This window comes from Biomphalaria glabrata, chromosome 10 (assembly GCF_947242115.1).
Source record: "Biomphalaria glabrata chromosome 10, xgBioGlab47.1, whole genome shotgun sequence".
Classification (NCBI taxonomy): Eukaryota; Metazoa; Mollusca; class Gastropoda; family Planorbidae; genus Biomphalaria; species Biomphalaria glabrata.
Window position 1 is genome coordinate 13,836,204 of NC_074720.1, and position 14,386 is coordinate 13,850,589.

At 31.5% G+C, this 14,386-nt stretch overlaps 1 protein-coding gene across 1 annotated transcript in view; it reads right to left on the reverse strand.

Moving 5' to 3' along the window:
• LOC129921607 (dentin sialophosphoprotein-like) overlaps positions 1-14,386 on the reverse strand; it is a 36,068-nt gene that overhangs the window by 14,004 nt on the left and 7,678 nt on the right. The window contains exons 2-7 of the mRNA XM_056044080.1: positions 12,958-13,033; positions 9,301-10,769; positions 7,700-7,738; positions 7,445-7,504; positions 7,080-7,152; positions 1,033-1,111 (exon numbers count right to left, since the gene is read on the reverse strand). Of these exons, the coding sequence (XP_055900055.1) occupies positions 1,033-1,111; positions 7,080-7,152; positions 7,445-7,504; positions 7,700-7,738; positions 9,301-10,725 (1,676 nt within the window). The 5' untranslated portion in view covers positions 10,726-10,769; positions 12,958-13,033. The remainder of the gene's footprint in view (positions 1-1,032; positions 1,112-7,079; positions 7,153-7,444; positions 7,505-7,699; positions 7,739-9,300; positions 10,770-12,957; positions 13,034-14,386) is intronic.

Consider the following 14,386-nt stretch of genomic DNA (forward strand, 5'->3'; position numbering starts at 1 on the left):
AAAAAAAAAAATAAAAAAATAAAAAAAGCTAAAGTAGCTCTTGTTTGTATATTGGCTAGATACCTTTTCAATACACAATTTGGTCATAACTAATGAAATATTAGTTTTCATTCATAGTAGGTTGGACATGTTCAAGTAATAAGACCAACTAGTTATTAGGATCAAATCTAGTATAAATACTGGAATAAAGTTAGAGATGTCAGACAACAAATGCAGCACATAGATTGTGATGATCCATGGATCCAGATGAGATTGCTGAACACTTAAAAGATAGCTTGGAAACCTTTTCCCAAGATTTCCACTTCATAAAAGACATAGGGCTAGCATGCACTGAACATGCTTAAGTAGCATACAGACTCACAACTAAATAATGATTATATGATTATGATAAACTAACAATAATGGATTTTTCAGTCCAGTAAATAAGGCCAGTGGGATAGTTTTCTTAGCAAAGATCTATAGATATATGTTAAATCTAAAAGACTTAAGGACAGAAAATTAAAGAGTAAACTGTACAAATACATGAAAATTTCATTTAAAATTGCAAATTTATAACACATTTCAAAAGATAAAAAGTCAAAAATAGTTGTCCTATTCAAACGTGCAAAATGATTCTTTTCAAGTGCCCTTCTCAAGAATGAAATGGATGGCCTGAATAGTCAAAAGAGCCAATGAATTGAGATAATTAAGAGTTCTACAGGACAGACTAAAAAAGCAAGACTATACATAAGAAGTAGAAGTCTTTTTTTTTAATAGAAAAAAATGTAAACTAACAAAAGATTGAGATGTTGATTTTAGTTTTAAATGAATCCCAAATGTCATTTACAAAACAAATAAGTCTTTTTGACATAAAATGTTACATGAGAATGCACAAACCTTAAGAAAGGAATAATAAAATCCCAACTCCTTTTTTTTCCCCCCAGTTCCCTCAAACAATGACTCTTTTTTTAAGAAAACATAAGGCATTGATTTATGATTTAATTTTAAATACTTCAAGAAAAGTACATAAAAAAATATATAAAAAAAACTTACCACTGTATATATCCATGATGTTGTTCCAGACGATTGTAATCTTTTTCCCAGTATTTGTGAATCTTATCAATATAGTCACCTTAAGAGAAAAGATAGAACTTGTAATACCAACACTGCAATTAGGACAAATGTGTCTTTCACCAGTATAAAATGAGATTAGGACAAATGTGTCTTTCACCAGTATAAAATGAGATTAGGACAAATGTGTCTTTCACCAGTATAAAATGAGATTAGGACACATGTGTCTTTCACCAGTATAAAATGAGATTAGGACAAATGTATCTTTCACCAGTATAAAATGAGATTTGGACAAATGTGTCTTTCACCAGTATAAAATGAGATTAGGACAAATGTGTCTTTCACTAGTATAAAATGAGATTAGGACACATGTGACTTTCACCAGTATAAAATGAGATTAGGACAAATGTGTCTTTCACCAGTATAAAATGAGATTAGGACAAATGTGTCTTTCACCAGTATAAAATGAGATTAGGACAAATGTGTCTTTCACCAGTATAAAATGAGATTAGGACAAATGTGTCTTTCACCAGTATAAAATGAGATTAGGACAAATGTGTCTTTCACCAGTATAAAATGAGATTAGGACAAATGTGTCTTTCACCAGTATAAAATGAGATTAGGACACATGTGTCTTTCACCAGTATAAAATGAGATTAGGACACATGTGTCTTTCACCAGTATAAAATGAGATTTGGACACATGTGTCTTTCACCAGTATAAAATGAGATTAGGACACATGTGTCTTTCACCAGTATAAAATGAGATTAGGACAAATGTGTCTTTCACCAGTATAAAATGAGATTAGGACAAATGTGTCTTTCACCAGTATAAAATGAGATTAGGACAAATGTGTCTTTCACCAGTATAAAATGAGATTAGGACAAATGTGTCTTTCACCAGTATAAAATGAGATTAGGACAAATGTGTCTTTCACCAGTATAAAATGAGATTAGGACACATGTGTCTTTCACCAGTATAAAATGAGATTTGGACACATGTGTCTTTCACCAGTATAAAATGAGATTAGGACAAATGTGTCTTTCACCAGTATAAAATGAGATTTGGACACATGTGTCTTTCACCAGTATAAAATGAGATTTGGACACATGTGTCTTTCACCAGTATAAAATGAGATTAGGACAAATGTGTCTTTCACCAGTATAAAATGAGATTAGGACACATGTGTCTTTCACCAGTATAAAATGAGATTAGGACAAATGTATCTTTCACCAGTATAAAATGAGATTTGGACAAATGTGTCTTTCACCAGTATAAAATGAGATTAGGACAAATGTGTCTTTCACTAGTATAAAATGAGATTAGGACACATGTGACTTTCACCAGTATAAAATGAGATTAGGACAAATGTGTCTTTCACCAGTATAAAATGAGATTAGGACAAATGTGTCTTTCACCAGTATAAAATGAGATTAGGACAAATGTGTCTTTCACCAGTATAAAATGAGATTAGGACAAATGTGTCTTTCACCAGTATAAAATGAGATTAGGACAAATGTGTCTTTCACCAGTATAAAATGAGATTAGGACAAATGTGTCTTTCACCAGTATAAAATGAGATTAGGACAAATGTGTCTTTCACCAGTATAAAATGAGATTAGGACAAATGTGTCTTTCACCAGTATAAAATGAGATTTGGACACATGTGTCTTTCACCAGTATAAAATGAGATTAGGACACATGTGTCTTTCACCAGTATAAAATGAGATTAGGACAAATGTGTCTTTCACCAGTATAAAATGAGATTAGGACAAATGTGTCTTTCACCAGTATAAAATGAGATTAGGACAAATGTGTCTTTCACCAGTATAAAATGAGATTAGGACAAATGTGTCTTTCACCAGTATAAAATGAGATTAGGACAAATGTGTCTTTCACCAGTATAAAATGAGATTAGGACAAATGTGTCTTTCACCAGTATAAAATGAGATTAGGACAAATGTGTCTTTCACCAGTATAAAATGAGATTAGGACACATGTGTCTTTCACCAGTATAAAATGAGATTTGGACACATGTGTCTTTCACCAGTATAAAATGAGATTAGGACACATGTGTCTTTCACCAGTATAAAATGAGATTAGGACAAATGTGTCTTTCACCAGTATAAAATGAGATTAGGACAAATGTGTCTTTCACCAGTATAAAATGAGATTAGGACAAATGTGTCTTTCACCAGTATAAAATGAGATTAGGACAAATGTGTCTTTCACCAGTATAAAATGAGATTAGGACAAATGTGTCTTTCACCAGTATAAAATGAGATTAGGACAAATGTGTCTTTCACCAGTATAAAATGAGATTAGGACAAATGTGTCTTTCACCAGTATAAAATGAGATTAGGACACATGTGTCTTTCACCAGTATAAAATGAGATTAGGACAAATGTATCTTTCACCAGTATAAAATGAGATTTGGACAAATGTGTCTTTCACCAGTATAAAATGAGATTAGGACAAATGTGTCTTTCACTAGTATAAAATGAGATTAGGACACATGTGACTTTCACCAGTATAAAATGAGATTAGGACAAATGTGTCTTTCACCAGTATAAAATGAGATTAGGACAAATGTGTCTTTCACCAGTATAAAATGAGATTAGGACAAATGTGTCTTTCACCAGTATAAAATGAGATTAGGACAAATGTGTCTTTCACCAGTATAAAATGAGATTAGGACAAATGTGTCTTTCACCAGTATAAAATGAGATTAGGACAAATGTGTCTTTCACCAGTATAAAATGAGATTAGGACACATGTGTCTTTCACCAGTATAAAATGAGATTAGGACACATGTGTCTTTCACCAGTATAAAATGAGATTTGGACACATGTGTCTTTCACCAGTATAAAATGAGATTAGGACACATGTGTCTTTCACCAGTATAAAATGAGATTAGGACAAATGTGTCTTTCACCAGTATAAAATGAGATTAGGACAAATGTGTCTTTCACCAGTATAAAATGAGATTAGGACAAATGTGTCTTTCACCAGTATAAAATGAGATTAGGACAAATGTGTCTTTCACCAGTATAAAATGAGATTAGGACAAATGTGTCTTTCACCAGTATAAAATGAGATTAGGACACATGTGTCTTTCACCAGTATAAAATGAGATTTGGACACATGTGTCTTTCACCAGTATAAAATGAGATTAGGACAAATGTGTCTTTCACCAGTATAAAATGAGATTTGGACACATGTGTCTTTCACCAGTATAAAATGAGATTTGGACACATGTGTCTTTCACCAGTATAAAATGAGATTAGGACAAATGTGTCTTTCACCAGTATAAAATGAGATTAGGACACATGTGTCTTTCACCAGTATAAAATGAGATTAGGACAAATGTATCTTTCACCAGTATAAAATGAGATTTGGACAAATGTGTCTTTCACCAGTATAAAATGAGATTAGGACAAATGTGTCTTTCACTAGTATAAAATGAGATTAGGACACATGTGACTTTCACCAGTATAAAATGAGATTAGGACAAATGTGTCTTTCACCAGTATAAAATGAGATTAGGACAAATGTGTCTTTCACCAGTATAAAATGAGATTAGGACAAATGTGTCTTTCACCAGTATAAAATGAGATTAGGACAAATGTGTCTTTCACCAGTATAAAATGAGATTAGGACAAATGTGTCTTTCACCAGTATAAAATGAGATTAGGACAAATGTGTCTTTCACCAGTATAAAATGAGATTAGGACAAATGTGTCTTTCACCAGTATAAAATGAGATTAGGACAAATGTGTCTTTCACCAGTATAAAATGAGATTTGGACACATGTGTCTTTCACCAGTATAAAATGAGATTAGGACACATGTGTCTTTCACCAGTATAAAATGAGATTAGGACAAATGTGTCTTTCACCAGTATAAAATGAGATTAGGACAAATGTGTCTTTCACCAGTATAAAATGAGATTAGGACAAATGTGTCTTTCACCAGTATAAAATGAGATTAGGACAAATGTGTCTTTCACCAGTATAAAATGAGATTAGGACAAATGTGTCTTTCACCAGTATAAAATGAGATTAGGACAAATGTGTCTTTCACCAGTATAAAATGAGATTAGGACAAATGTGTCTTTCACCAGTATAAAATGAGATTAGGACACATGTGTCTTTCACCAGTATAAAATGAGATTTGGACACATGTGTCTTTCACCAGTATAAAATGAGATTAGGACACATGTGTCTTTCACCAGTATAAAATGAGATTAGGACAAATGTGTCTTTCACCAGTATAAAATGAGATTAGGACAAATGTGTCTTTCACCAGTATAAAATGAGATTAGGACAAATGTGTCTTTCACCAGTATAAAATGAGATTAGGACAAATGTGTCTTTCACCAGTATAAAATGAGATTAGGACAAATGTGTCTTTCACCAGTATAAAATGAGATTAGGACAAATGTGTCTTTCACCAGTATAAAATGAGATTAGGACAAATGTGTCTTTCACCAGTATAAAATGAGATTAGGACACATGTGTCTTTCACCAGTATAAAATGAGATTTGGACACATGTGTCTTTCACCAGTATAAAATGAGATTAGGACAAATGTATCTTTCACCAGTATAAAATGAGATTAGGACAAATGAGTCTTTCACCAGTATAAAATGAGATTAGGACACATGTGTCTTTCACCAGTATAAATCGAGATTAGGACAAATGTGTCTTTCACCAGTATAAAATGAGATTAGGACAAATGTCTTTCACCAGTATAAAACGGGATTTGGACACATGTGTCTTTCACCAGTATAAAATGAGATTAGGACAAATGTGTCTTTCACCAGTATAAAATGAGATTAGGAAAAATGTGTCTTTCACCAGTATAAAATGAGATTAGGACAAATGTGTCTTTCACCAGTATAAAATGAGATTAGGACAAATGTGTCTTTCACCAGTATAAAATGAGATTAGGACAAATGTGTCTTTCACCAGTATAAAATGAGATTAGGACACATGTGTCTTTCACCAGTATAAAATGAGATTTGGACACATGTGTCTTTCACCAGTATAAAATGAGATTAGGACAAATGTGTCTTTCACCAGTATAAAATGAGATTTGGACACATGTGTCTTTCACCAGTATAAAATGAGATTTGGACACATGTGTCTTTCACCAGTATAAAATGAGATTAGGACAAATGTGTCTTTCACCAGTATAAAATGAGATTAGGACAAATGTGTCTTTCACCAGTATAAAATGAGATTAGGACAAATGTGTCTTTCACCAGTATAAAATGAGATTTTTATAATAGTGTCTTGAAGTATGCCAATGACTGTGTAGAAATGAAATATATTTTAGATAGCAATGATAATTGAGCTATTTGTTCATCAAAGTATCTGTCTGAAACATGCTACTGCTGGGTGGACTTCAGATGTCCTAAAATTCCTTAAGAAAACTCTAAAGAAGTTCAGAACTTTCAGAGATTTCAAATAAAAATCTAAAATAAAGTGAATGGGGATCAATTTTTTTTTATTATATATTTTGGGTTTTTGGCACATCAGCACAATTTAGGCCATGTCATGCCCATGGGGAATCAAAGAAATCATACACAGAAAATTGTCGCACATTAAATTTATTTGTATTCATTATTTTTTTACAAATCGGTCAAAATTTAAGAAAAACATGCAAAAAAATATGTGTTCCAACCATTCAATATCATAACATATACTAACAAATCCTAGCTCAACCCATTTTAAAAACAAAAGTTTTATCTATACATATATACAATACACTTGGACACATTAAAAATTCCAACTCTTAGCCATCATGAGAATTTAAACTTAGTACCATTAGTTAGGCTTTTTTTTTTTCATTTCATTCTTTAAACTGAAAGGTTTGTTCATTTGAAAACATTTCAAGTCATCATCGATCTATATTTAAAATGTTTCAAGACAATTAGGACATTCATACTTTTCAGGATTAGACTTGGTGTCCTGTACTAAATGTGTGTAGATGTTTATGGTTTTAAGTTCTATTAACAATTACATACCATTTGGTTGAGACTCAATCTTTCCCATGTAAAACTTGTAATTGTCTTTCCAGTTTATATTATCTTTTAGTCCCTAAAAAGGATCAGTAACTTGTTTATATATATATAATTAATATCACATAAAACACTTCATTCACAACTAAATGCATAGTAATTTATATATAATTTCACCAGCTAAATACCCGGAAGAGGGGGTAATTATAAAAAAAAAAAAAAGATTTTTTTTTCTACTGGAACTGATGCTTTTGTTCACCCACATCTTTCAATCTGTTGCCAATTACAAATGTTACTAATTACAATTTTAGCAAGTACTGTATATATTACACAATTTTTAACTAGATTACATCAATAATAAAAATACTTACAGGATACCCTGCTCTATATCTTTCAGTATCTTTGTCACCATAACGGTATTTCTTATTCCTCTAAAAAAAAAAATTATATATATATATATATATATATATAGATAGATAGATATAAATATATATTCATGGAAATTTGCCAAAACAAGAAACTTTGTCAAGCATCATTCTATGCAGAATGAAATATAAAAAAAAAATCAACTCAAATACACAGCAAAACATAAACTGAGAATTCTAAAATAAAAATAAATGTCTTACGTTTTCTTTCCTCTTTGATGCAGATTTTTTTCTAGGTCCCTGACATAAAACCAGAAAAATAAAAATAACATGAACACCTAGTGGAATCCGCTTAATTTGAAGTGGAAGATAACAGTTGTGACTTCAAAGTTAGAAGAATGCTAATAATACTTCAACAAAGGAAATAATATTACAATGTTACTTCCCTTGTTGAGGAAGTCTTCAAATGAGAAGGTATTTTTCTTCATAGTATTTGGGGAGGGGGGGGGGAGAGAGAGAGAGAGAGAGTCTGAAAGTCCAATGTTCACATATAAAATTGTACAAGCCCAAAAAGCAGAGTGACTTGGAGAAAGGGGAATAGGAAAAGTGTCAGTCTGCCAGTCCTTGTCCCTCACAAGAAAACTCCATCTCACTCATGACTACACAAAATGTAACATGCCAAATGCCATTGGATGGTAAAAAAAAAATCCACTGATAGCAACATACTAAAGTATTGATGAATGCTGCAGGTGACCACTGACTTATGGATGAGTGAAAATAGCATACAGCGCACTGAAAAAACTGTTCATGTTTTATTCAGATATCAAGAACCAGGCATAACTGACATTGTAAATACCACCTTTTTTTTCAATAGGGACAAAGAAAGAAAAAAAAAAAAAAAGTAAATTGAAATTAGGGAGATTTTAATTAATGCAAATACTTTTATTTTGGATTCCACTATAAATTGCAAAGGAAAAAAAAAAATTAAAAAAAAAGGCAATTCATAAATGGGAAAGAACTCTTAATAAAAAGTGGATGCATAAATGAATGTAGAATACAAATTGTTTAAAAAAATAAACAACATATAAATAGTAGATATTCTTAAACTCAACAGTATTTTTTATGCATATTTTTGTGAGGTAAATTTCTATGTAAGGGTCCTAAAATGTTTGCCTTTTTTCAGAGTAGTAAAATTTGGCACATAGGCACAAAATTTTAACCCATAAATAGCTAGAAAATATAACTAGAATACAACAAATGTTATAAAATCAGGTGAAGTGATAAGTAATTAGGAATGTCTAAATGTGTGTTCAATATGAACACTATAATAAGACTTAATGCTTTGATTTATTTTGTGTGTCAAAGCATTGCAAATACATTAGATTGGGCACTCAAATATTTTCCCAGTTCTAACCAAGATTACTTCTAGAGCTCTCTTTTTTATCTCACTTTCTAGATATGATACCAGCAATTAGAAGTATTTCTAAATTTAAAAATCTGTTCTTTGTTGCTGTTGCTTTTTTTTACAAGAGATTTTAGTGTATTTAGTCTATATAAATAAAAGTATTATAAGAAAAAAAAATTCCATTTATTCTACTTGTCTATGTATATATTATAAGCTAACAAAAAATTTTTTTTATTATTTTGGGGGAAGGATTGGGAGGAGGGTTACTACTTTTGTTTTGTTCAGTCCTTGTGATTGTTAAGTTTTTCAATTACTTCAATATTTGAAAACCCCAATCTTGCATCATGATAAGTTTCCTTTATTTCTAGCAAATCTATAAAACATGACATTATAATTAAGTATATACAAAACACTTTATACAATTGTTTGAAAAAAAAAAAATAAATAAAATGCTTACATCATCAGATGCATTGTCCTGATTTTTGCTTGCACAGGCACCCATTTCTTCAGACTCCTTTTTGTCTGTGTTTTCAAGATCCTGTGTAGAATCTGGGCAAATACTTTCTTCTAATGTCTGTGAATCGTTTATCGCTCCTTCAGCCTTTTCCCCTGTCTCTTTCTCTGTGGAATCTGGAGTATCTCTTTGGGAGGATTGCGAAAACTGCAGATCAGTTTGATCTTCTCTAGAATCTTTGCTATCAGATTTCTCTGCTTCTAACTCAAAGAGCTTAGAGCCTTGACTGGAGTCTGGTGAAACTTTTTCTTCTGAAGGCAGTGAAAACTGTTGAGATGTTTGGCTTACTTCGGCTTTTATTTGATTGTTCTCCGAGCAATCAGAATTTGGTGTGAAATCCAGAGGCTGTCTACTTTCTGGGTGCTGTGAATTGGGTAAGTTACTTTGATCTTCTCTAGAATCTTCACTTTCAGTCTTTGTGTTGTCTTTAGTTACCCCTTCAGTAAGCGCTGTAGAATCTGGGAAATCTTTTTCTTCTAAAGACTGAATAGACGGTTGATCAGGCTGGCTTTCTATAAAGTTATCATTATCTATTTTGGTCTCTGTAGTTTTATTTATATTCTGATCTTGCAATGTATGGTCTTGTTTATTGCTGCTTTCAGAATTCTCAATAATGTCTTTATTTAGATCTTCTGATGATTGTGTAGTCGTGCTTTCAAAGTTGTTACCCACATTTTCAACACTCATATCTAACATCTCAACATCTTCAACCTCTTTTGGAACATCAGGTTGGTTCAGCTTAGAAAGTAAGTTTGTATCCTGTATATCTTCAGATGAAGTCACATCATCAGTGGTTTGACTAATAATTTTATGTTGTTGGTTTTCAAGACTATCTTTTTTATTTACAGATTGTTCACATCTCTGATTAGTCTTAGACAATAAAGGTTCATTGGACTCTCCACTCAAAAGTTCCTTTTTTTCAACATCTTCCATATCAACATCTTCACAGTTCTGAGAGAAAGGTTGAAAAGTATCAATTTCTAGACCTTCTGCAATATTTTTTACTGCAGAATTACTATTGTCAATGTCATCAACATCCTGAATGTTGCTATTATCATTATCATTAAGAGATTGAATGAGGTCTTCCTTACTATGCTCACAGCTGAAAGTATTTTTGCTTTCACCAAGAGCTACATTCAAATTATCAGACTCAGGGGTGTCAGGAATTGTTTCTCCACAACTGTTTTCTCCTAAATTTAAACTGCCTTTTTCTTCCTGGCTACTATATTTACTAGGATGATTGCAATTCAAATTTCCATTAGACTTGTCATTATTTCCTTCAGACTCATTGGGGTCAGCAGACACTTTACTAGATAGGCATGTAGCCACAGTCGATAATTTTTGTTCGTTGAGGGCCTCAGAACTCATAATATTTCCAAAAATGACTTGGCCAACTAAAAACTCCTGAATAACTGAAAAGCAAGGAGATTTTAAAATATTATAGATCTATTATTTATAGAATGCAAAGAAAAAATATGTAGGATAATTTGATTTATCATTGATAATAGGGTTCCCTTTAACTTAACTCTGTTTTGAGGTGAAAAACTATTTCAAATGTATGAGTAGCTCAATAGAAAACATGCACTTCACGCAATAAAATATGTCTACTTTTGTTACTTGTAATAATCAGTAAGGTTGCAAATATAAGACTAGACTTAACAAAGTACAGTGCATTTGTACAAAAAAAAAAAAAGTGATGATAATAACAAGAAGAACTTTACATTTATATTCATATTGCCTTAGACCCATACTAACCCATCTTAACACTAAAAGTGAAAATAAATATACAAAATCTTAAATTATTTGTAAAACAATTAGCAAAAATAAAATATCCCCCTCCCCCTCATCCCCCAAAGAATTTTTTTGTAAAAAAAAAAGAACAACCCTAGAAAGTTCAAAAGATTTTAAATATTAAAAACACCCTAATAACACAGGTTTTGCTATTTTACCATAAAAAAGTAATACAAGGGTAATACAAGATACCAAATACAAAAACAAACAGACATTTATATATAATATTTTTGTTTTGTTCCTTTAGTGATTCAATTATTCACTGACAAATAGCTTGTGTTCATCCCATTTTGAAATGTTTGTGAAATAATTTCAGTTTTAATTAAAGAACAAAAGTATGAGACTATAAAGTTATATAAAATGAATTGAAAGTGTCACCACATGTTTTCTCATCTAATTATAACCTTATAATAAGAAGCAGTTAAGGATTCATAATATATATTCATGCAGGTGTAAAAATTTTTTAGCATACTGAGCATAGTAGGAGAATGCCTAGATGCACTATTGAACGAGCAAAATATAAAAAAATCCATTTTTTTTTTTAAAGTGGAAGAACTCTGCCCTTTAAACCATATCTACCAATAATGTGCAAGTCATTTCGATTATTTGATATCAAACAAAATAATTGACTAATTGAGTACTTTTGTCTACTAATTCATGTTTTGTTCGGTACAATAAATAATTGTTTAATGTATCAATGTGATTATGCATGAGGGAGAAATAGCATTAACATTTATTTAAGGGGACTAAATCCAACAAATTTAGCCATATCTGTAAATACTGAAGCATTAGTTTCCCTTGTTGGTATCAAACAAAATAATTAATTACCAGTAATTGGTTACATTTTTTTATGATTCACGTCTTCTCTATGTCAATAAATAATTGTGCGAAGTTTGAACTTAGATATGAGAATGGGTGTGGGAGAAATAATGTGTACACACTTTTTACCAGACAGAGAGACAGACAGACAGAGTGAGTTGATATAAGCTTTGTAAAAAAAAAAACACCACTATAAGGTGAATGATGTAAGGGTTAGGGACGGGGGAGGCTATTATTAATAGCCAGGTACAGGTACACATAGTCTGATCAAGAGATGTGTGACCTAGTGGCTTAAATCCTTGGGACAACTAACCAAGGAAGGAGAGGTTCAGGCTCAATACAAAACATTTGTTTGTCCATATAAACAAACCCAGCACTGAAACCATAAGTCCAATGAGCCTGGACCAAATGCATTGTGACGGGCAACACTAGGATCATGCATTAACATGCTTGGTAAAATAATTAATGTACAAATAGAATAGTTAGGAACAGACTGGTATGGCCAGCTGCACTGACATTAGTCAGAGAGTTGAAAGGTTGACTGCTGGCCTATTAAGAGTGAGCTAAAATGGCATTCATCACACAGAAAATCGTCCCTGTTTTATTCTTAAAATTTTTAGAAATCTGACATAACATATTTTCAATTAATCCAATTTTGTTCAATAAAGAAGTGAATTTTTATTAAGTAGAACTTTGACTTATTAGTTTGAATTATCTGAATTCTACTGTATAAACATTATTTAATGTGTGGAATCCATACATTGTAGCTTGGGTATTATTAGTTAAAATTCAAAGCAACAACTTAAATTATTTCCTACTCCTAGGTATGCATGCATAATAATTGCTATTAATGGTACAATAGACCAAGAAAGTAGATCTACATTTTGATGCATATTAAGTTCATATATTAATTGCAATTAATGGTACAATTGACCAAGAAAGTAGATCTACATAGATCTTGAACAATCCTTCATGTTAAATTCAGCTTACCAAAAGGTAATGTTAGGAAAAAAGTGTATAGCAAGGCTTGTAAAATACAAATGTTTAACTGGAATGCCACTTTCACCTGATTTAGCAAAAAAATAAATCAATTAGATTTAGCAAAAGAATTGAATAACAAAATCCTTTCTTTTTACTTCATAATCTACAATATAAAATTTAAAAATAAAAATATAAAAATGTAACTTATTATTTCCTACTATAAGACTAGGACAACTAAGCCATTATCAAGTTTGAAACCAAAGTGGTTAAATCTACCAAAAATTATTTTTTATTTGCAATTTCTAGCAACAATGTTTTTGAAAGACAGTATCTTTATGTCTACACTAAAAAAACAATAACTCCTTCCGCTTAAGCACTTATGAACACTTTATGTGGTGTGTAACTATCTTTCATTCCATTTTGTTATCTATGTATACTTCTTCACAGATCTAGATCTATTAATGTAATTCTTATCTAGGTGTAGATAATTGTCAGAGTGAATGTGAGGGATTATTCTTAGATCATTGTGATTATCAAATGTGTTTTTACATCTTTATGAAAGAGTGCGTGTGTGTGTGTGTGGACAAAATGAATACAAATTGAAATTTCAAGACTGTAGTTAATGATAATAAGTAGAAAATTTAAAAAAAAAAAAATAGATCTAGATCTACAACAATGCCTCTATTTGTAAAGCAAAAATTAAAAGTCATAAAAATTGTAATATAGTGAATATAAGGACCAATTAAAAGTGTGAGTGTGTGTGTTTTATGGGGAGGGAGGTACTACTGTTTGTGAAGATGTTTTTTTCTAAATAAAGTGTCTCTCTAGATCAAGATCCAAGACTGACAAAATAAAAACAAATATGTAAAAGTGGACTAAGTTGCTAATTCATGTTTCTTATTTCTACCTGCTCAGCTGGAAAGGGCCTTTCATTTGAAGAGTGTATATGTGTGTGTGTGTGGGGGGGGGGCATTATAATGCAGAGAGATGGAAGCCTACATCTGAAGGGCCTAAACAGAGCCGGCCGTAGGCCACTGCAACTTATGCAGCAGCAGTGGGCTCCGCACATTTATAGGCCATGCGCTAATTCTAGGTGTAAATTATTAAATTAAACTATTATAACTTATAAACGGGTTTCTGCGGTCACCTGATTTTCCAGGAGCTCCTGGAAATCTCCTGAAATTATTAAAATCTACAGAAAACTAATGAAAAACTTCTGAAAATAAACAAAATTGTCATTTTAAGGCATATTCTAACAAATACTGCCAAAACCCCAGTGAAATTTTAGCTTATCTGTCCACTAATGAAAGATACACTGCTTTCCCAAACTACTTTGTGCACTCAGAATATTTTTAACTATTCCCATAACTGCGGCATCTAGTGAAAGAAGCTTCTCGTGTCTCAAACTATTCAAGAATTACTTGACGTCAACATTTCT